At 38.5% G+C, this 23,743-nt stretch overlaps 1 protein-coding gene and 1 pseudogene across 3 annotated transcripts in view; both read right to left on the bottom strand.

Moving 5' to 3' along the window:
- The window catches only part of MPG (N-methylpurine DNA glycosylase), a 76,027-nt gene extending 55,003 nt beyond the window's left edge, over nucleotides 1-21,024 (bottom strand). The window contains exons 1-3 of one of the 3 annotated variants that reach the window (XM_074196981.1): nucleotides 20,840-21,024; nucleotides 20,369-20,437; nucleotides 19,719-19,856 (exon numbers count right to left, since the gene is read on the bottom strand). In XM_074196981.1, the coding sequence (XP_074053082.1) occupies nucleotides 19,719-19,838 (120 nt within the window). In that variant the 5' untranslated portion in view covers nucleotides 19,839-19,856; nucleotides 20,369-20,437; nucleotides 20,840-21,024. The other 2 variants (XM_074196982.1, XM_074196980.1) reach the window with 2 other exon arrangements.
- LOC141495066 (NTF2-related export protein 2 pseudogene) lies at nucleotides 14,587-19,807 on the bottom strand (annotated as a pseudogene).
- Nucleotides 21,025-23,743: the final 2,719 nt, after the last annotated feature.

Below are 23,743 nucleotides of genomic sequence, written 5' to 3'. Positions count from 1 at the left end.
GTGGCTGCCTCACATACTATAGCATTTTGGAGTCACAGATAAGAGCTGAATGCCAGGTGGACCTCAAAGGTCAATGAACAGCCCTGAAAAGGGTCTCAGCAAGCCCTCACACAGAGGTGCTAGTCCTCTTGAACATCCCATACACCTTGATAGTATGATACTGAATAAGTAAAGTAATTTAGATAGTCAAGTTACCTTTTATTTTATTGATACAGCTCAACCATGACTTAGTAATATCTCTACAATATTAAGGCATGCTTTTTTTTCTTTAAAGAATATTTTTGTAATTGTAATCATAGAGCATGTATGTCGTAGAAGGCAAACTTCCAAATGTTTTATACATATTTAGAATACATTTCTATGTCATTTCCCACTGAGTTTTGTTGGTAACAAAGAAAAAGGTTCATTTTTTTCCTGCTATTTTGTTAAGTTATCATTTCAATTATTATTTTAGGTGATTCTCTAGTATTCTCTAAGGAGATCATCATATCTGTAAAAAGCAAACATTTTGCTTTCTCTTTCCCTAGCTTACTCACTAAATTTCTTTTTCTTGTTCTATTATTATAGCTAGTCTTTCTAAATTTATACCAAATAACTGAGATGTCTTCTGGATATTCTGAACTGAATAATCACATAGCCATTTCACATACTCAACATTTCTAAAACAGAATTCATTATCTTTTCCTCCAAACCTTCCCACTTCCACATTTCCCTGATATTATTGTGGCTCCCTATCTTAGTATCAAACTCAAATTTTCACAGGCACTAACCCTGCATATCCAATTTCCTATCAAGTCTGGTTGCTTCTACTCTTATAACATCTCTCCCAGACTTTCCCTTCTTTCCACCCACACAGTCCCATCTTAGTCCAAGGTCAAGCTATCATCACTTCTTGCCTAAATTACCAAAATAGCCTTCCAATTGGTGTACCTACTTGGTCTATATTGGCCTTTACCCACGTTAATTCATCCTCCATTCAGTTGCCAAAGTACAAACACAAGTCTGACCATGTCATTCCCCCATCCAATGATAATAATAATAATAATAATAATAATAATAATAATAATAATAATAATAATGATAATAGAGCCAGGATTAATAGCTAGCATTTATAGGTTTGCAGAGCACTTTATAAATATCTCATTTAGGGGGCAGCTAGGTGGCACAGTGGATAAAGCACCGGCCCTGGAGTCAGGAGTACCTGGGTTCAAATCCGGTCTCAGACACTTAATAATTACCTAGCTGTGTAGCCTTGGGCAAGCCACTTAACCCCATTGCCTTGCAAAAAACAAAAAAACAAAAAAACCCCCCTAAAAATAAATAAATAAATAAATAAATGTCTCATTTTATTTTCACAACAATTCTGGAAGATAAGGAAACTGAGGCAAATTTGCTCAGAGACACATAAGCTAGTAAATATTTAAGGGGACTATATCAGATCTTCCTAACTCCATGTTCAGTGCACCATCCATTATACTACCCAGCTGCCTCAAAAGAATGTGAGCTCCTTGACAGTTGAGATAATCTTGTTTTTCTATTTGTATCCCCATAAGAAGCACTTTATAAATTTTTTCATTCCTTCTTTTATTTGTACTAATTGTCTAAATATCTGAAATCTAAATAGACTTATCAGAGAAAGCCTCAGCAATGTGAATGAGATCAGTCTAACTATCAGTAAGTTTATAAGTCTAACTGGAAAAACTAAAATCACACATTAGAGTCAGATATGCAAATAGACAACCCATCAAATGAGTATATCTTGGACACATAGCTAAATATGGAAAAAGAAAAAGGTCAGGTTGGACTGTTCTTGGGAAAATGTATAGAACCAAACTTCCACTCCTGTAAAATTCATCTCTTTAAAAGCAACATCCTCATAGTGACACTGAATGGCTATCAATCATGAACAACCATATTTTCAGCACAGATGATAAAAATCAGAAATAGTTAATACAGGAGAAATTGTGGGAATACAAGCACAATAATACACCATTTGTGGTACTAAGAATTGGTCCAACTGCCTTAGAAAAAACTATTTGGAATCATGCGATTCATTAAATTATTCATGTCCTTCAACCCAGCTACTAAGCATATACCCCAAAAGGGTCATAGACAAAGACAAAGTTCCCATATATATCAAAATATTGGCAGCGATAGATTTGGTGGAAGCCAAAAAAAAAAAAAAGGAATACAGTGGGCACCCACTGATTGGGGAATGAATAAACTGCAGCATATGAATATAATAGAATAATAGAATATCTTTTATACTAGAAAACTATTAATAAGAGGAATTCAGAAAAACATATATTAGAGGATACCTTCAACTTCTCCCTTCATTGAGGTGGGAGGATCACAAATATGATATATTACACATGTTCTCAATGTAATCATCAGTTATGGTGATTTTTTTTCTCTTTTAAAAGAAAATAAAAAACATTTTGTTAAATGGCAGACCTCTTTGGGAGGAAAAATGGGGGGGGATAGAGAAGATAAATATGATAATATAAAAAACAGAAGACATCGGTAAAAATTTATTTTTAAAAAATTGTCATGGATACTAAAAGACATTATGGTACCGACATTATGGTACCAGTGGAGCAACCATTACTAGTCTAAAAGTCTAGTGCTGCCACCAACTAGTCCTTCAACTTCTCCCAACAACACAGGCATGTAGGCAAAGAAGAAACTGTCTAGCAAAATTCCCTCCTTTGCAATTGAAAAAGAGATGTCCAGAGAAGGGAAATTAGTTATCCCAAGACAGCAAATACTTAGGTGCTCTGACTTTAAGTCTAGTGAGTGTTCCTTTACCTTATCATTTGCCTCCTTTGAAGAAAATAAAGGAGTAACTGAGAAAAGTATAAAGTGTTCTATCAATCAGCCTTGTTTTTCAGAGCAACAGGAGACAGGAGCCCAAGGACCACAACAGAAGAGCAAGAGTTAAATGCTATGGAGTTTTCCAAGGCAAAAGCCATTACTTTCCTGAAAGAATTCCCAATAGTCCATCTGGCTGCCACATGTCCTAAAACATCTGACCAGACAATCTTAGTTATTTTAGGACCAAAACTTATTCTCGGAGCTGCGATTAAGAGGAAAGATTAAAGGAGACAGAAGGCTAATGAATGTTCAAGGAAACACTACTCAAGCCATTGTAGCTACAGGAGTGCATGCTTTGACAGAAACTAGTATTTTAAATAAGTAAAGACATTATATTTTAAACATAAAATGCTACAGAAGTCCAGTGTGAATATTCTCTGATGTGCCTGTCTGGCCACAGTCCTAGAGCTCTCTCTAAGCATCCCAGCCACATGATGTCATTTGGAGTTTAGCCACTTTGCCAAAAGATCCTTGTTATCATTCCATACTTCAATAGCACTTTCTTTGGGTGTTTCAACTGCTCTGATCTAATCCAACAACCGTTTATTAAACACTAACTAGAACATTGGAGGCTGGGGTATTTGGCAACTAATAGCTGAATATAAATAAAACTGGGGGATTAGTTGGGAGATCTGAGTTCAAATTCCAATTCTGCCACTTTCTAGCCTTTTGATTATGAGCAGATGTTCCATAGGTTTCCCCAACCATAAAGTAAGAACTATAAACACAGTCATAATCACCTAGTTGGACTTAAAAGAGCACTTGATATTAAAGTATTCAGACCTCAGCTTCCTCACCTGTAAAAGGAGGAAGGTAGATGAGGACCTTAAGGTCTCTTCCAGCTCTGGCTATATGACTTCACTGGGTCTGTCTTTGAACTTCATGAAATTGAAAGTATCCTTGCTTTACAAAAGAGGGTTAGGGGTTAGAGCAACTAATAAAGCAACTGGATTGGGAGTCAGAAGATCTAGTTTCACAACCTGCCTGAAGGACTTGAGTCTTGTGGCCATGGGCAAGTCACTTAAGGTCTTTGAGAAAACAATCCCCTAGTACATTGCAGTTACTACAAAGAAGGCATCTTGGGGCAGCTAGGTGTGCAGTGGATAGAGCACCGGCTCTGGAGTCAAGAATACCTGGGTTCAAATCCGGTCTCAGACACTTAATAATTACCTAGCTGTGTGGCCTTGGGCAAGCCACTTAACCCCATTTGCCTTGCAAAAACCTAAAAAAAAAAACCTTCTAAACTATTAAGATTCACATAGTCATACTTATTAAATACCTTTCTTCCAATCTTTTTTTTTTTAGGTTTTTGCAAGGCAAATGGGGTTAAGTGGCTTGCCCAAGGCCACACAGCTAGGTAATTATTAAGTGTCTGAGACAGGATTTGAAACCAGGTACTCCTGACTCCAGGGCCGGTGTTTTATCCACTACCCCACCTAGCCAACCCCCAAAAAAAGTAATTTTAAAAGCCTTAAAGCATATTTAAGTGAGTCATTATTATTTGAAATGGAGGTTCAGAGACTTGCCCAAGGTCAAGCATGAAGAGGTGAGACAATGCAGATGACAGTGTCTGATGCTTCCAGAAAGCATCGTCTTCACCCACAGCCCAACAGCTCAATTCAAAATCCTTTATGGTCTGTTAACCCCACCATTTAACTGAAATCACACTCTCATCTAAACCAATCACTTAAAATGCTAACTCTGAAGAACTTTACCAAGCCTTCATACTCCTTGGCTTTCCTCTGTAACTTTTGATAGTGCTAAGCATCCTTCCTCCAGGACTCTCTCCCTTGGCTTCCACAACATTGCTCTCAAAATTTTCTTCTTAGTTGTCCGACTGCTTCTTCCTGAGCTGCTTTGCTGAGTCATTGTCCATCTTAAAATGGGGGTCCTCTTCGCCTCTCTCTCTCTACACTCTCTCTTAGGGATGTCATCCACTCCCAAAGATTAAGTGCTCAACTCTTAATATCTTTTCTGAATGCTAGTCATGCTTCATCATCTGACTTCTGGATGTATCAAAGACATGTGAAAGAAACATATTCAAAATGGGATTACCTTCTCCTTAACCCAAGCTTTTACCAAAATCTATCTCTGCAACCTTGCTCACATCCTTACCCATCACTCTGGTTCTAGTCCTCATTCTCTCTCACTTGGGCAGTACTTTTAATAGCCCCTGGGTTGGTCTCCCTACTTCTAGTCTCTCCCCTTTATAATCCATTTTTCACATAGCTACTGAAATAATCTAAGACAAATCTGACTGTGGTGCTCCTCAGTTAAAAACACCTAAAATAAAATTCAAACTCCTTAATCTGGTATTTGAGGCCCTTCATATTCTGGTTCCCACTTACTGTTCCAGGTTGTTCTCTCTTTGACACTGTCAATTACCTTCTTCTTCTTGCTAATCTCTTTTATCCAGGTTTTTTAACATGATTCTCTCTAGTTCTTCTCCCTATCTGACCACTTCTTCTTGATGTTTTTTCTTGGATCTTCATCCAGGTTTCACCCACTAGTTGTGGGTATTCTTCAAGGAATATGGCTCTAGCTTGGCCCTTTTCTCTCCTCCCTCTAAACTGCTTAGCTTGGGGATGGAGTCAATGGATTCAATGATCATATCCGTGAAGCTGATTATCAATATATTTGTCCAGAGCTAACCTCTCTCTCTCAAACTCTAGGCTCTCATTTCCAATTGCTTGGATATCTAGAATTGGACACCTCATAATCTTTTAAATTCAGTATGTCCTGGGGAAGCTAGATGGTGCAGTGGGAGTCAGGAGGACCTGAGTTCAAATCCGATCTCAGACACTTAAGAATTAGTTAGCTGTTTAACCTTGGGAAAGTCACAATCCTATTGCCTTGCAAAAAAAAACCCCAAGATACAATTCAATATGTCCATAACTGAACTCTGCCCCCCCCCAGCTTCTCTATTTCTGTCAAGGATACTACCAAGGATATAAATCAAGTGTCATCCTCAACTCCTCTCACCCCCATATCTAATCTGTTGCCAATTCCTATTACCTCTACCCTGTATAACATCTCCCATGTATTCCCCTTTATTTTAAGGTTGCTACCACACTCATGCAAGGCCTCATCATCTCATGCCAAGACTATTACAAAAGTCTTTTGGCTAGTCTCCCTGACTCATCTTTTCCCCACTATAGTCTACTCAGCTATCAAAACTGATCTTCCTTAAGCACATGTCTGACCATGTCATTCCACTCTTCAATAAACTCCAGCAGTTAACCTTATCTCTAGTAATCAAACATCAAATATAAACATCAAGTATAAATCTGAGGCTATTTATGTTTTAGCTTGCTTCCAAAATACTGGTAGAATCATATATAAAATCTTTTGGCTTTTAAGTTCCTTTATAACCAGTCCCCTTACTACCTTTCCAGGGTTTTTATACCTTCCTCCCCTCCCCAGATTCAGATCCAGGTACACTGGCCTCCCTGACTTTCCTAGAACAAATCCTGACTTCATCATCTGACTCCAGGCATTTCCACTGGCTGCCCCACCCCACCCCCAATGCATGGATCTCTCTTTATCTCTGCTTTTACTGGTTTCCTTCAAATGTCAGCTAAAGCCTCCTCTTCAACAAGAAGCCCTTTCTAGTCTTCTTTAACCTTACTGCCTTTCCTCTGAGATTATCTCCAGGTTGTTTATATTTTCTTCCCTATAAGACTTCGGGTTTATAGAGCAGAGGCTATTTTTTTCTTTGTATTACCAGTGACCAGTCCAAAGTAGCTGCTTAATAACTACTTATTGACTTGATGTAATATTATTCCCCTTCACAAACTCTGGGTATTCTCAATCAGTGATCTACTAGCTGTTAAACTCAGGCTTCCATTTTCTTTCCACCTTCACACAGAATACTCCCACATCTGGAGTGTACTCTTAGGTACAACTCAGAAGCCAGCTCCTGCACAGGGCCTACTTATTAGCATGCTCTTTCTTAACATCACTTTATATGTACTTTCAATTTGCTAATCGGGTACTGCTAATCATGGCATCCCTAGACTGGATTGGAAGCTCCTTAAAGGAAGAGATCATTTGATTTTGTCTTTTCAAAGACAATCAGTACCCCTCACAAGTGATGGGGCTTAGTGGATAGAAGACCAGCCTTGGTGTCAGCATTCAGCCTTGGTGTTTAGGTCTTGCCTCTGCTACCTACTACTGTGTGTGACCATGGGCAATCAGATTTACCCATAGGTGTGTTGGGAAATTTCTTAGGCTCTAAAACTGCAGATGAGTTGATGAGCCTTTTTTTTTATCACCAGTAGAAATCAATGAGCAAAGTTGCCATACCTGGAGAGTCCCACACTGCAAAAATCACAGGTCCAGACCAAAGAAATCAATGCCTTGTACACAGAATAGTTTAATAAATGCTTTCTGTTTTTCAGAATCCTGATTTTCTTGGAGGTCAGATGAGGGTCCTTCTGATGTGGCTCCCTCCCACCCCTCGTTAATACTTCCCCTCCTAAATTTTTCTTGTAATACATTTATTTGTGCATTCATTGTAACTCTCAATAGAATGTAAGGTCTTTGAGTTCAGAAACTGTTGTTGCACCTTTATCTTTTTTTTTATCACCAAAATGTAGTATAGTGCCATATGTATATTATATATATATATATATATATATATATATATATATATATATATAAAATATATATAAAACTATTGGCTGAATGCAATTGAGTTTTTGTGAAGCACTCTGTGTGAATTGGAAAGCTTTATTGAAATCGGAACTTTTATTCTTAAAAGAACATGGTTTCCCATAGTCAATGTGGGTGGGGGGGACAGTTTCCCCAAGCAGGGAGTTGCCAGCATTTGGGAGCAAGGTAAGACATAATTGTGAGTCTCAAAAATTTAAGTTAAATAGGAATCAACATAAAGTAACTGAGATAGCCAGCTGTAAAAATAAGCTTTAACCCAGAGGAGCCCAGAAATAGTTTATAAATGGATTGTGAATGAGAGAGATTTAAGATAGTTCCAAAATCCTCTCCAGGAGACACCAATCTGAAGATAACTAAAGGAAAATGAAGTGTTATCTCCTCAATAGTACTGCAAGAAGGAGATTGATAAACTGTGAATCAAGCAAAGAAACAAAGACCAAGGCACAACCCTCCCTCCATCTGTTTAGATAAGCATGCCTGGAATGTAACTGTAAAGAAAGCTGTGATCTCTTCCATCAGAGTAAACAGACAATGAAATACAAAGGAATTCTTCAGTGCTTCCAGCTTAGGTGATTTTAACCTTCAGCATTTGGGTGCAGATTCCAATACCTCAAGTGGCTTCCTGGTGGCTGAAGACCCCAGATAGAAAGCAATTCTCTAGAGATCAACTCCAAACTTAGGGATGCTAGTTTTTAGACCACAGACTCAATCACCAAACCCATACATGAAATCCTTCCAGCTTGGTATTTACCCAAATTAATATTCCATTTGCATAGATAACCTTCAGGGTCACCTCTAGATGCCATGAAGCAGGCTTTAGTGAATAAAATTATCATAAAATGTAGACACTCGGATAAATATTAGATCTATTTCACTCCTGGAATGTTTTTCTGTTAATAATAACATTTTTATAGAGCCTATTATATACCAAGGCCTTAGCTAAATACTTTCTTTTTATTTTATTTTAATGGGGCAATGGAGTTAAGTGGCTTAACCAAGGTCACACAATTAGTATATATCAAGTGTCTGAGGCTGGATTTGAATTCAAGTCCTCCTGACTCCAGGACTGGTGCTTTCTCTACTGTACCACCTAGCCCCTGGGCTAATCCTTTATAAATATTTTCTTATTTGATCAGTGTTATGATTATCTCTAATTTACAACTGAGGAAACTGAGACAGTCAGATGTTAAGTGGTCTGCCCAAGGTCATACAGCTTCAGCCCAGGGCTCCACCTAAGATACATCTGCTTATAAAAATGGGTCACTACTGACTACCTCAGAGAAATATTGGAAGGTTATGTGACAAGAATATACAAAATGCAGTTTTCTTTCAGCTGTGAAGCTCACATGTCACCTAATAGCAAATTCCTTTGCACAGGAGATTAAGAAAGACCCCTGACTTTTAAGTAGAAAACCCAGACAGACTTGCAGTTCTGTTGCCTATTACCAGTGTGATCTTGGCAAGTCATTTCACTTTACTGGATAAATTTCCTTCTCTGTAAAAAAAGACTCAATGACTTCCAGGGTTCTCTCCAGTCTTATAACTGTGATTCTGTGAACAGAATGGATCAGGCAATACTCATGCACTTAGACTAACCTGCCTACTTTGGGCTGAGCACTTAGAGGATTCAGAATCAAAAACTCAAGAGTCCCTGATGACTTTGAAAAGTTCCAGAATCAAATGCAGGGTAATTTGGGAGAATGGCAACTGGAGAAATCAAGACAAGACTCAAGTAGACAGGGGCCACTGAGATAAGTCTTGGAAGAATCAAGGCAGTCTCAAGGAAGATGGAGAAGGCTGGCTTGGCTGACCCACAGTGAGCAACAGAATTATAAAGGTTAAAAGGGGGCCAGATTGTGAAGAGAAATGCCAAACAAGAGAATTTACATATGAACCCAGAGGCCCAAGAGCTCACTATAGGGAACATGACCAAATATAAGCATCAAAAATAAGTTTGGCACACTATCATCCATTGAGTTATCAAAATAATCTAACTAAGGCACAATTTGATACCATGTTGATCCTCTAACCAAAAATCTTCAGATTCCTGAATACCTCTAGAATAAGTACAAACTCCTCTGGACCCTAGGATATTGATGTATTCTAAGATTATTGGCTCTCTTGACTACCACATTACAAGGTTGAGTCCATAAATCCACAAAAACAACTAGGTCTTTTCCAAATGAACTTTTGTCTAGCCACAATTCTCTCATTCCATACCTATACAATGGCTTTTGGGGGGGCACTTTATTTATAGTGCTGTTACCACAAAAAAATTTCAGTGTTCTACTAAGAAGCCCTTCAGTCTTGATGTTCAATGATTTTATGATTCTAAGTATATCTCTTTTATTAATAAACAGAATCCGTCTTCTTCCCTGGACCATTAGTCCCACTCAGGTCTCACTTTCCTCAGTCTTGACTCTTATTTATGGTTGACTAGCCCAACTATTTATACTTTCTTCATCTCCATCATTTACTTCTAGAGGAAATTACACCACTATGTCATGCTAACTTGGTCCTATTAAACATGGTTTTAGGGGCGGCTAGGTGGCACAATGGATAAAGTACCGGCCCTGGAGTCAGGAGTACCTGGGTTCAAATCCAGTCTCAGACACTTAATAATTACCTAGCTATGTGGCCTTGGGCAAGCCACTTAACCCCGTTTGCCTTGCAAAAACCTAAAAACAAAAAACAAAAAAAATGGTTTTATCTAATCTCAACTGAGTTCTCACAGCTGAATGTCAATCTTCCTATTCAATATTTTTTTTTCCATGTTTTTGCAAGGCAAACGGGGTTAAGTGGCTTGCCCAAAGCCACATAGCTAGGTAATCCACTTCACCACCTAGCTGCCCCCCTATTCAGTCTTGGATTAATTTTCTCATTCATTCCATCAGCTTTTTTCAAAATCTTACTTCCCTTCTACCATTTACCATACCATTCTTCTACCCCAAACTTCTTCCTGCTCACCCACTTCATGAAAAAAGGAAGATTTTTGCTTTGAGTTCTCTCGTCCCAATTCACACTTCTAAACCCCTTTACATTATCTCCAATTTTCCCTCTTTCTGTCCCACTTTTCTCCCCAAGGGAGAAAAAAAGTCTTTCTCCTTGCCACGACAAACCCATCTACTTATATCCTCAATTTTACCTACTCCTGTCTCCACTGGCACTTATCAGCTTGTGTCAAAGAGCATCTTTTCTCCTTCCTTCTAATATCCCTCTCATTATTTTTGTTCTTACCAATACACGTAATTTCTACTTTTCTACATGCTCCTTCCTGGCTGCCACATACATGCCCAGGTGTCCTCTGTCCTTTAAAAAAAACATACCTTCATTTAACCCTTTGAGCTATTATACTTTCTTATCCCTTTCTATGCCAAACTCTTCTCTTTTCACCTAGCACTATACAATCTAGCTTTTAAAACACTCAAGTGTAATTGCTCTAAGAACTCTCATAACATCTTATTTCATACCTCTGCATTGTAATTATTATGTATCATAATTACCTGTATATGCCTTATTTCCCTAATAGATCCTAATTTCAATTTTAAAAATGAAACTAAGATCACAAAAGATCTCTTAATATTTGTAGGTCTGTGATGCCCATTATTTCCATCACTGCCTCCAAACTTTCATATTTTCATTGCGGACACCATCCAGGTTCAGAACCCTGATGTCATCCCTGATTTTTCCCTTCTCCCCATCCCCTAAGACTAGTCAATTTAATCTCCTTCTCATACTCCTTCCTTCAAGTCCACTCACACAGCATTCACACCTTACCCATCTTAGCCTAAATGGTCTTGTATGCTTCCAAGTTCTTCTCCCTTCAAACTATCATCCACTGAATTATCAAAATCATCTACCTAAGGCACAATTTGATACCATGTAGATCCTCTAACCAAAAATCTTCAGATTCCTAAATACTTCTAGAATAAGTACAAGCTCCTCTAGTTCCAACCTATCATAATCTTAATTTCATATTATTCTCCTTCATGGATCCTAAATTTCAGAAAAAAATGAATTGGCTTCCCCACAAACTTTTCATCTAATCTCCAATCTCTGTCCTGTCAGAGAATGGACTCTCTTCCCCCACCTCCACCTTAGAATCCTTGACTTCATTCAAGGGTTCAGCTCAGATGTTTCCTCCTAAGGGTCCTAAAGGACAATTTTACTTCACCTTCATACTCCCTTCCCCGTGAGAGAACATTTATAAATTGTCTAGCATAGTAGCTGACACACAACAGGCATTTAACGATTGTTCCTTTCTCCAGTACAAAGTAAAGGTCCTTGAAGGCAAGGGTGGTATTTTAACATTGTATCACTAGAAATCAGCAATATCTTGTACATTTTAGGTATGTAACAAATATTTGCTGAACTAAGAAGTTGACTTGGACCAGGTGGTTTTTATTTACACTGCTTCTGCTCATGGAGGCAATTCAACATAGAGGTTTACATTCCATATAAATAGAAGAATTACCCATATTAAAGGATTCAGGTAATTGAGGTCTAACCAAGTGTTTAAAATACTCAGGACAAAGGTACAAAAGAGTCAAGAAAATCAACATTTTCAACTTTAATCAATAGCAATAAAATGGTACAGCAGAGTGTGCTAGTTTTGAAATTAGAAATTTGAGTTTTTAATTCCAGCTCTGACACTTTGCAGCTATGTGACAACAGACAAGTCTCTTATTCTTTTTTTTTTTAGGTTTTTTTGGTAAGGCAAAGGAGTTAAGTGGCTTGCCTAAGGCACACAGCTAGGTAATCATTAAGTGTCTGAGGCCTAATTTGAACTCAGGGACTCCTGACTCCAGGGCCAGTGCTTTATCCACTACACCACCTAGCCGCCCCAAGTCTCTTATTCTAAGCATCAGTTCCCTCATTTGTAAAATGTGGACAGTCATCCTTATGTAGGTTCACCCACCTCCCAGGACTGATGTAAGTAAAAGAGATTGACAAATCTGAAAATGCCACATTCATGTAGAATTTAACAGTGGTTTCATGGACAAGGCAGCCTTGAAAAGATAGGTAGATAATATAATAATCACTATAAATTGGAACACAAGTTCTGACAAGGAATATTCCTTTTACAAAGTTTTGTTAAAAAATATATATTCTTAGACTGGGGAATTTATGAATTTAGTTCTTAGATTGGGGATTATGCATGTGGATATTGAACATATTATTAGACTTGGTAGATCTACTGGCCCTGTTAAACTGCTTTTTCTTCTTTCTTTTCTTTTTCCTTTATCAAAAAGGATGGTTTGTTGGGTAAGGAAGGGGAGATAGAACTGGAAAGATGATGTAAAGGCAGAAGATATAAATGAAAATTTTAATGCATACTTTTTAATGAACACAATGACAACAATGTAAACAGAATTTTTTTTAAAAAACTGACCCTGTAATTATAACAGCTAAGAAGACACAAGGGAATGTACTTCTTTTCCTTCTTTGCAGATGTAGGGAACTATGGGAGTGGGATACTGTCATACTCAGTTGATGTATCATTTCCCCCCTTTTTTTATTCTTTACTAAAGGGAATGGCTCTCTAGCTGGGGAAAGAAAAAGGATAGGTTGAAAAATAAAGATCATTTCTAAATAAAGGATAGCAAGTAATGAAAAAAGTCTATTTTGTCATCAAGTCTACTTTGGGAAATTCTACATATCTGGACCATCATAAAAACCTCACATTTCTAAAGCACTTTGCTACTTGCTTTACAACATCCTTATAAGGCAGGAAGAATTATTATACTTATTTCACAAAACTGAGGATCAAAGAAGAGATCTGATTTGCCCCTGGTCCCTTATTCATATTAATAAATAGCATAACTATGTCACTAACTCAGAGTTCTATTACACTATTCAAATTCATTTACTTAAATTACATAGTCATGAAATAGTATAACTTTTAAATAATTCATCAAAAAACTAAACCAACAACTGTGGTGAAGTAACATGATCCACAATTTAAAGTTGAAGAACCTGGGGTAGAGGTTAAGTGACTTTCTCAGAGTCACACAGCTAGAAGGTGACTAAGATTTGACCTCAGGGCCAGTACTCTATCCAATGAACCACCAAACTGCCTAGACATAAAAATATCATTATATAATAATAGAATGAGTTCTCAGACCCTTGCCTGCTGTGTGATCTTTTTTTTAAATATATATATTTTTTAGGTTTTTGCAAGGCAGATGGGGTTAAGTGGCTTGCCCAAGGCCACATGGCCAGGTAATTATTTATTAAGTGTCTGAGACCAGATTGGAACCCAGGTACTCCTGACTCCAGGGCCAGTGCTTTATTCACTGCACCACCTAGCCTCCCCTGCTGTGTGTGATCTTGATCAAATTTTCTCCTCTGTAGAAAGGGGAATAATACTTAATGCTATTTACTTCAAAGAGTTACTTAAGTGGATTAAATTAAATAATTGATAGATCTATATAGTATTTTAAAACCTTAAACCCACATGTAAGTGAAAATTAATATTATTCCTTCTCTTAAGAAACATACTGTATACAGTAGCAATATTGTTCAAAGAATAACTATGAATGACTAAGTTATTCTGAATATTATACTCAAATCAATTACAAAGGACCAATGAAGAAAGGTGTTATCCACCTACAGAGAAAGAATAGAAATATGCATAGTATAGTTTTAAACACACACATACACACACACACACACACACACACACACACACCCCTATCTATCTATATAGTAGATATATATGTAGTGTCAAATGGTGGTCTTCTCAAGTACAGGGTACGCAGGGAGACAAAGAAAGACAGTTTAGAACTTAAAATTTACCAAAAACCCCTAACAAATTAAATTTAAAAATAACAAAACAAAACAATGTGACTATCTTTTCACACAAATATTTCCAGAACATCAAAAGAGTAGGGATGAAAACCTAACAAGTAGAAACAAGCATATTTTTATTGTTCTTAATTAGGTAGTTTCTAAGTTGAACCTACTCTCAGTGTTTACTAAAAGGCTGCAAATATTTTTATATTGACATATATACTACAGAGAACAATTCCTAAGGCATTATGCCGAGCTATTGAGAGTGCCCATGATTCCCTATGGGGCACAAAAAATTTCAATTTTCAGTCAATCAGGTTTTATGGAAGTTCTCTTTATGTAATTGCCCTTGACCAGGTAACAAGCTCAGAACTTCGGTATCAAGAGTATTTAAAAGGTATGTTACATACAAATAAAATTCCACTGCTCTTAAAGGGGCAACTTGCAAAAGTTGCTGCTGGGGGAGGGTCTACATTTTAAAGATACATCAACTTTGGCACTTTCCACACTTCTTCAAACAATGGGAAAAGAGAAAATGAAGACATTTCAAATATTTTCAAGTTTAATTTTTCCCAAGTCAAAGCAGATCAATCCTGAAAGCGGAAGCAATCACTTGCAATCTTCCATACTGTGTTGTTGGGGGTAGCTTGTGCGGTCAACAGAAAGTTCTGGTTGAAATAGCGCTGTTTATTTCCATCAAACTTCACAGTCCCACAGGTCACCACAAGGATGGTGGTTTGGCTTTGAGTAGCTTGCTCATGAACAGGTTGGCAATCTAACACATTTATATGGAACTCACTAGACGGCAACATCTCAAAAAATTCACTCAGGGCATCTTGTCCAGAAATAGCATTTCCATTCCAAATCAAAGTGGCGCTGTTCAGGTATAATCTAGTCAACACCCTTCTTCTTTTATCAATGGTATCATAGTAAATGTTAACAAATTCTTCAGCGGCTCTACATGCCTGGTCCACATAGATCTTAAAATCCATAGATGATGCCACTGCCATTTCCACCTCCCAGTGAAGCTCTCCAGGCACAGGAGCAATCAGGTTGTTCAGAAAATGCAGGAGTTTCAAGAGGCCTAAGTCTATTACATTACTTTAAATTTGGATAGACAAGGGGAAGCAGGGAAATGGAAAAGATGGAAATCCCCATCTGCAACATTAAAAAAAAAGATACATTCATTTCTGTCCCTTTCCCCCCCCTCCTTTGCAAACCTCCCAAATGCATAAGTTGCATTTATGATGAGTACAAGTACAATGACTAAAGCTAGATACAGTATCTAGGTTCACAATCTAAACAGATCTACAATCTGAACAATAGATTTTTCAGACTAGTTTATCCCAATCTGACACAATTTAAGATGGGGAGTAATAAGGACAGTGTCTGGGCATATTCAAGGGAATAATCAGGGAAAAAATTACTGAAGAGGTGGGGGGTGGAGTGGGCCAGATAAACTTAAAAGTTCCCTTCTGGCTCTGACAGATCTCTTCTAAAGCTTTCATATTCTATAGTAATAGTAAGAACTGAGACATGAAGCACTTAAGAGATTTACAATGCTTTTTACAAAAATTATCTCACTTGATCCTCACTCTTTTTTTAAATTTATTTAAGGCAATGGGGTTAAGTGACTTGCCCAAGGTCATATAGCTAGGCAATTATTAAGTGTTTGAAACTGAATTTGAACTCAGGTCCTCCTGACTCCAGGGCCAGTGCTCTATTCACAGCTCCACCTAGCTGCCCTCATTTGATCCTCTGTGAGGTATGTGCTCTTATGACCCCCCATTTTATAAATTAGAAAACTGAGGTTGAGAAGTTGAGTAACTTATTTAAGAGTTATGTAGCTAGGAAACATCTGAGACAGGATTTGATTCCGGGTCTTACTGACTTCAAGTCCAACACTCTGAAAGAGCATTGAATTTAGACATACAGTCTTTTGAGGGTTTTTAAAATATTTTTTAAATCCATAAATTGTCTTAAGATTCACAACCCTGTGAGGTTCACGCCCTTACTTCTCCCATTTTACAAATAAGGAAACTGAGTCTGAGAGATTAAGTGAACACCTGGGGCAGAATTTGAATCCAGGTCTTTCTGAGTTCCAAGTACTAGATCCTCAGAAGTACCAAATGAGGTATCATATATAAAGTACTTTATAAATCTTAATGTGCATTGTAAATGCTAGCTAACACAAGTCATTTCCCAAGCCCCAGTTTGCTCATTGGAAAAACAAGAAAATACCTGCACTGTTAATCATGTGGACTATTATGAAGATCAAATGAAATAATATGTAAGATTTGTTGTATCTATATGGTGCTCTATAGAGTTGTGACTCTAACCATTAATATCAGCAAATGAGCATGAATTAAAGACTGCAGCTTTGGACTCTTGGTTACAAGGGTTCCCCTAGGGATAATTCCCAAGAGTTAAGCAGCAGCACTGATGATACTCTGGTACACACAGGTAGTCACTAATGACACAAATATTCTAAGTTACTTGCCTAGAATGACAAGGAAACAGGAAGTTAATCTATCCCATCCATTTATTCATAATCTACTGAAACAAAGCTTCAGAACAATAAACTAGGTCTTAAGTCAGAGGGTTCAAGACTCAATCTACAAGAATCTCCAAGTCCCCAAGAATTCCCAAGGAACTGAATGCCAACACTGAAAAGATTCTGGAGTACAATCATAACAACTCCTCAATTTACTTCATATTTACAAAATATTTTATTTCACAATTACCAAGTGAGATGGGGCAGGCATTATTATTCCCTTTTTACAAAAAAGAAAATTAAGGCTCAGAGAATTCTCAGTTCAGAGTGTCAGAGATTTCATCTAAACTTAAGAGCAGAAAGGGATCCTTGAACACAGGTTTTTATAGTACAGAATTTAATTCAATTCTATTTAAGCATAAAGTTCCAATTATGAACAAGGCACTGTGCTAGTAGGGATACAAAGACAAAAATAAAATAATTTCTAGCTTCATAGAGTTTAAATTCATAAAAATAGAAGAGCTGTAAGAGCCTTAGAAGAAAAAAAATGTTAAAACACAATCAAATACCAAAGCTAGATTCAATCTTAGAGATTATTTAGGTCAAAACTTTCATTTTTAACAAACTGAGACTCAGAGAGATTAAATGATATGCCGAAGGTCACACATCTAACAAGATGAAAAATCAGGACTAGAATTCAGGCCTTACAAGCCAACATGCTTTCCAGTAAAACAAAAAGACTACTCAAAATGTCTCCCACACCCTTGACATCATCCTCTTTCACCTTTCCCACTAAAGTCATGTTCAGAAAATAGAATATAAAAAAATTGCCAAATCCAACTCAGTATTAATAACCTTTGGACAGACTAGACTTCATGTGTCCCAGAGGCACCAGTGAAATTTAGTGCACTCCCACAGGAGTGCAAGCTAAAGGTAAGTCTGCTGAGTAGATAACCAGACCAAATCTCCAGTGACAGTATTCCAGAGGCCAAGCCAACAGCTATGAATGTGCAAATTTCAACTAAAGGAGTTGCACAAATCACAGACTAATAAAAAGACAGAAGATGGCTGCTCACCTTACAGAGATAGATGGTCTTTTCTGCAACCTCAAGTGTAAGCAGGAAATACTACAGTATTGTAAAAAGTACCAGACTTTTGGGTTCATATTCTGGTTCCATGACTTACTAGTATCACTCTGGCCTAGACACTTTCCTAAAGTGTTTCTCAATTTCCCAGTATATAAAATGGGGATAAAAACAGCCTACCTTGCATATTTATGTGAATAAAAGTAAACATAAGGCACTATGGAAAGGTTTTCTATAATTACTTTTCTTATAGTGAAATTAAATCTCTAGCTTTTCACTCTGCTCCAGACTCCTTAAGAAAGACAGAAATTAAGGCCAGTGACACCAGAAACCACAATTCTGTCTCCACAAATAGGAAATGCCACAGCCTCAAACACCACAACTAGGCCTTTACTCTCAAAATAGACTTAGCAACATTTCTTGCATTGTCAGAAGCTAAATGATAATCAAATATTTCTATAATCAAGTTTAAGCTACCAGCTGTGCAGAGATCTGGGTTCTGGACCTAATCAACCCCCTAGGTCACAATACCCAAGTTACATTTCCTCTCTGGTCCTCCTTTTTCCCAGTTCAAATACAGAAAGCACTTCCCCCCCCCCCCAATATCTGGCTGATATATAAGTAGTGTTATGTGTATGATCTACCTCACAGGGCTGCTGTGAAGAAAGCATTTGATAAATTATACATATATTATATATGTACACATATATATATTATATATATATATATATATACATATACTATAATAATAGTTTATTATTCAGTCCAATAAGGCATGTCTCCCTCAACTATATCTATTGTGTATTGTTATTTAAATCTATAGAATATATACTTGTGTAAACAACTTCTAACCCCATATTAGATTTCTTCTTGTATGGTAAATGTCTAAAATATGTCTGTTGTAACCATTCATGTTCAACCAATGAATACATGAATAAATGAATGAATCTCTACTGGCCTGGAGTCAGAGATCTGTGATATCCTAGAGGTGGGAGATCACTTCAGAGATCAGCTGGTCTAAGCATCTCATTTTACAAAGAAAACTGAGGTGCAGAGAAAGGTGACCACTTGGTCAGCTTCGGTTTTGGGATCAAGCTATGTTTCACTTACTGAAGGGCAAAGGCCAAAGTCTTGAGCCCACCTGTACTGAGAGGGAAATTAAAAAAAAAAAAGATTAAAAATAACCTCTGGGGCAGCTAGGTGGCACAGTGGATAGAGCATCAGCCCTGGAGTCAAGAGTACCTGAGTTCTGATCCGCCCTCATACACTTAATAATTACCTAGCTGTGTGGCCTTGGGCAAGCCATTACCATTGCCTTGCAAAAACCTAAAAAAACTAAAAAAATGAGTTGTATGAACTATAGTCTAGTGACTAATATTTCAAAGTTCTTTCACACTCTAAACTTTAGTGATTCTGAAAGCTGGCTTAAAATATCTTTATAGGCTACATAGGAAAAATAGGAGCAAGAAGAGAAAACAAATAGCATCAATCTAACTCCAAAGCTAGAGAAGCACAGAATTTAGTTAGAAGATCTGGGTTTTAATCCAGACTCTCTACTTAATAACTGTTTAAATATGGCCAAGGCAAAAATCATCTTGGCTTATTTTTCTTCATTTGTAGAATGTGTGTTGGGACAAAATGATCCCTAAGATCCCTTCAAGAACCAAATACATAATCCTCTGTCCAAAGTCATACAGGGTTAAGACCAAATCTAAAATACAGGTTTCTATTTATGACCCCTAACAAAGTCTTGGCATGTTTCAGGAGTTGGGGCCATAGCTTTTCCTAACCTCACTCACCTGAGCCATCTTGAAAGCTGACATTCCTTTCTGAAAATGCAGGAGTGGGTTGATGGTAGAACACCCAAGTCTAGGCAAGCCAGGGACACATGGCAATGCTGCAGAAGGCAGTGCAGGCATCCAACTGTTGGCCAGCACCTATAGGAAAAAAAGGACACTGGAGAACTTAGGATAGAGGCCATTAGGCTGACTGGAGTCACAGGAGGAGTTGTCATAACTACGTGTGGTCTCTATCAAGATTTGTGAGAAATAGTAATAATAATAATAATACACCTTTCTATATCACCTTAAAGGTGACAAGATATTTCATTATTACACCATCACTATGGAATAGATTCAAAAATCATCTGCTCCATTTTTCTAGAGCAGTGGTTTTTTCATTATTACACCATCACTATGGAATAGATTCAAAAATCATCTGCTCCATTGTTCTAGAGCAGTGGTTTTAAATATGGAGTCAGTGAACTTTTAAAAAAAATATATCTGGTAATTGTCAACATAAGTGGTTTTCTTTGTCATCTTGGTTCCTTATTTTATGCATTAAAAAATTAATCTGAAAAAGGCTCTACAAACTTCACTGACAAAGGACACACACACACACACACACACACACACACACACACACACAAAGTTAAGATCACTTGACCTACAGGCAGAAATTGAGTCTCAGAGAGAAGTGACTTGCTAGAAGAGTTCCTTTGTACACTGTACAATGCTGCCTGAATAAAGAAGAGAATTTCTTTCAAGAGGAAGGGATGACTGTGAGGCATTAGGTTTTGGAGGAAAAGTCGGGGAGAGAGAAGGGAAGAAAGGATAACATTCTACAGGAGATAAACATGTTGAGGGGGGGGGCTTTGAGAGAGACAGGGAAGAGCCAAGGGAACAGGCCATGAAGATAGGGAGACACTGAGAGCCTCGGGCAGGGTGAGGAGGGAGAGGGAAGGGGAGGCCGGGCCGGGAAGGCTACTTGGGACTTCGGAAGCGGGGCCTGGAGGCACGGCGGGGAGGGGGAGGGGAGCGGCCCAGGCTCGGGGGGCCGTTTGGGGGGGAGGGAGCCTCCCGGGAGCCCGAGAGAAGAGCGGGGAGGCGGTCGTCCGCTCTCTTGGGGCCAGGCCTCTTACCCCGGAAGGGAGAGGAGAAGGAGGAGAAGGAGGAGGAGGAAGAGGAGGAGGAGGAGGAGGAGGAGGAGGTGTCCCCTCCCGGGAACCCGGAGCACGAGCGGGAGCCAGAGCAGGAACCGGATCCGGATCTGCCGCGGCCGCCGAGCGCCAGGCGCCTGGCCCCACCCACTCCGAGGCTCCGCCAATCGCTGCGCCGCGTTGGGTCTGGGCGCCCTCCGGGGGCGGAGTCACGTCACTCAAAGGCGGGAGAGTGGGCGGAGCCCTCTGATACCGGAAGGCCCTGCGGAGTTAAGCCTATAGGTGAGGCAGGGCCTGACGGTCACCCCGGGTTTGGCAACCAGGAAAGTAAGACCCTAGAAAGGTGAAAGGTGAAAGGTAAAAGGTCCCAAGTCACAGGGCTGGCCAGGGACTAGGCCTGGACTCTGCCTTAGATTGTAAGCTGCTAAAGGGGCAGAGACCCCTTACCCTTATAAAAACCCAGGGATTTTCAAAACATTAAGCCCTTGGGGCGGCCAGGTGATGCAGTGCTTAGAGCACCTGCCCAGTACTCAGGAGCACCTGAGTTCAAACCCGGCCTCACACACTTAATAATTACCTAGCTGTGTGGCCTTGGGCAAGCCGCTTAACCCCATTGCCTAGGAGAAGCCTAAAAATAAATGAATAAATAAAAACAATAAGCCCTTCTTTGAGGAAAATGATGTGATGAGGAATAAAAACATTTATCTGTCTATTGATCCACTTATACACCTCTCCTCTTCCTATCTTCCTGGGAGATTAGATACTAGCAACAGATAAATGGAAGCTCCTTGAGGGCAGGGACTGATTGATTTTTTTACTTGCCCCACATCCAAGGTGTACTGACATATATATATATATATAAAAGAAGTGATTGATAAACGTCCCAAAAGTCCAACACATCCTATATTGGGTATCTGAGATGTCACTCATTGGGAGACCTTGAGCAAATCATTTAGCATCCCCATCTTTGTGTTTTTCCCCCCCCTATGAAATGAGGGCTCTGGACTAAGGTCTTTTTTAAACCTTTTTTTAAAATTCTTATAATTATCGTGACTTATGCAAAAGTTTCAAATACATCTTCTGTTGAGTTGTAGAAATGTTAAGCATAACTAAATTCTCAAAAGTGACACCTGGTTCTCCATATTTTGTAATAGCTATAAAATCAGGACTGCATTCTTGCAGAAGAAATCTCCTAATAGATGCTTTTAACTGTACCAAAAGTGCTCTTTCAGGGCGGCTAGGTGGCGCAGTGGATAGAGCACTGGCCCTGAAATCAGGGGCACCTGAGTTCAAATTTAACCTCAGGCACTTAATAATTACCTAGCTGTGTGGCCTTGGGCAAGTCACTTAACTCCATTGCCTTACAAAAACCTAAAAAAAAAAACCCTGCTCTTTCTTGGAGCAGATGCTCAATAAATATTTATGAACAGAAAGTGGAAGGAAAGGGTTAAATATTTGGCTCCCCAAGTAGCATTCTGGGAGTTGTAGTAAATCTGCCATATTAAGCCTTCTAGGAATGCTTTGCAAAAACACTGAGAAATTTGGGATTTCCCACTTCTCTTAAAGTACCTATCTTGACTGCTTAGCCTCTTACTCCCAATTCATGCTTCCTAGTTCTGTGCCATTTCCCTAAACCTTTTGACCTAAGTAACAACTGGCAATCAGGTAGTATAAATATATACTATGTTACAAAAGGAGAAAAATAAGGTTCAGAGAGATGAAGTGATCTGACCATATGCATGGCCCATATTCATCTCATGTTATGAGAGATTTGATCCCATCAAATCTAATGCTAATTTAATGTACATATATATGTTCTGTATGTATATATATATATATTTATATATATATATGAAAATGTGCATATAGCTATGCAAGGGTAGTTAGGTGGTATAGTGGATAAAGCACTGGGCTTAGAAGCAAGAAGACTCCTCTTAGTGAATTCAAATTCAGAATCAGACACTAGAATTGTGTGTCAGGGAGGCTAGGCTAGGTGGCACAATGGATAGAGCACCAGCCCTGGAGTCAGGAGTACCTGAGTCCAAATCCGGCCTCAGACACTTGATAATTACCTAGCTTTGTGGCCTTGGGCAAGCCACTTAACCCCATTTGCCTTGCAAAAAAAAAAAAATCTAAAAAAAAAAAACAAGAATTGTGTGTCCCTGGACAAGTTACCTAACCCCAATTCTTCATTTGTAAATTGAGTCAGAGAAGGATGGCAAACAGCTCCAGTATTTCTATCAAGAAAACTCCAAGGGGTAGCTAGGTGGAGCAGTGGATAGAGCCCTGGCCTTGGAATCATGAGGATCTGAGTTTAAATGTGATCTCAGACACATAATAATTACCTACCTGTGTGACCTTAGGCAAGTCACTTAACCCCCACTGCTTTGCAAAAACTAAAAAAAAAAGAAGTGTCATCATAGTCAGACACAACTGAAACAACTGAACAAACACACACACACACACACACACACACATACACACAAATAGCCATTTATAGCTATATCTATATGATCCATGGTTGGATTGAATCAAAATACTTAAAATTATAATGCCTGAATTAATTTACAGAATTTTTTTTTGCAAGGCAATGGGCTTAAGTGACTTGCCCAAGGCCACCCCACTAGGTAATTATTAAGTGTCTGAGGTCACATTTCGACTCAGGTACTCCTGACTCCAGGGCCAGGGCTCCATCCATTGCACCACCTAGCTACCCACTTAATTTACAGATTTAATGCTCTATCAACCAAACTGCCAAGTTTACAGAGCTAGATAAAAATAACAAAATTTATTTAGAACAATAAGATGTCTAGAATTTCTAGGAAATGATGAAAAAATAGGAACTTTGGGGGGAAATAATACTTTCAGATCTTAAATAGGACTATA

This window comes from Macrotis lagotis, chromosome 8 (genome assembly GCF_037893015.1).
Source record: "Macrotis lagotis isolate mMagLag1 chromosome 8, bilby.v1.9.chrom.fasta, whole genome shotgun sequence".
Lineage (NCBI taxonomy): Eukaryota > Metazoa > Chordata > Mammalia > Peramelemorphia > Peramelidae > Macrotis > Macrotis lagotis.
Note: the sequence above shows the minus strand (reverse complement) of the source record. Positions and strands in the feature narration are given on the sequence as shown.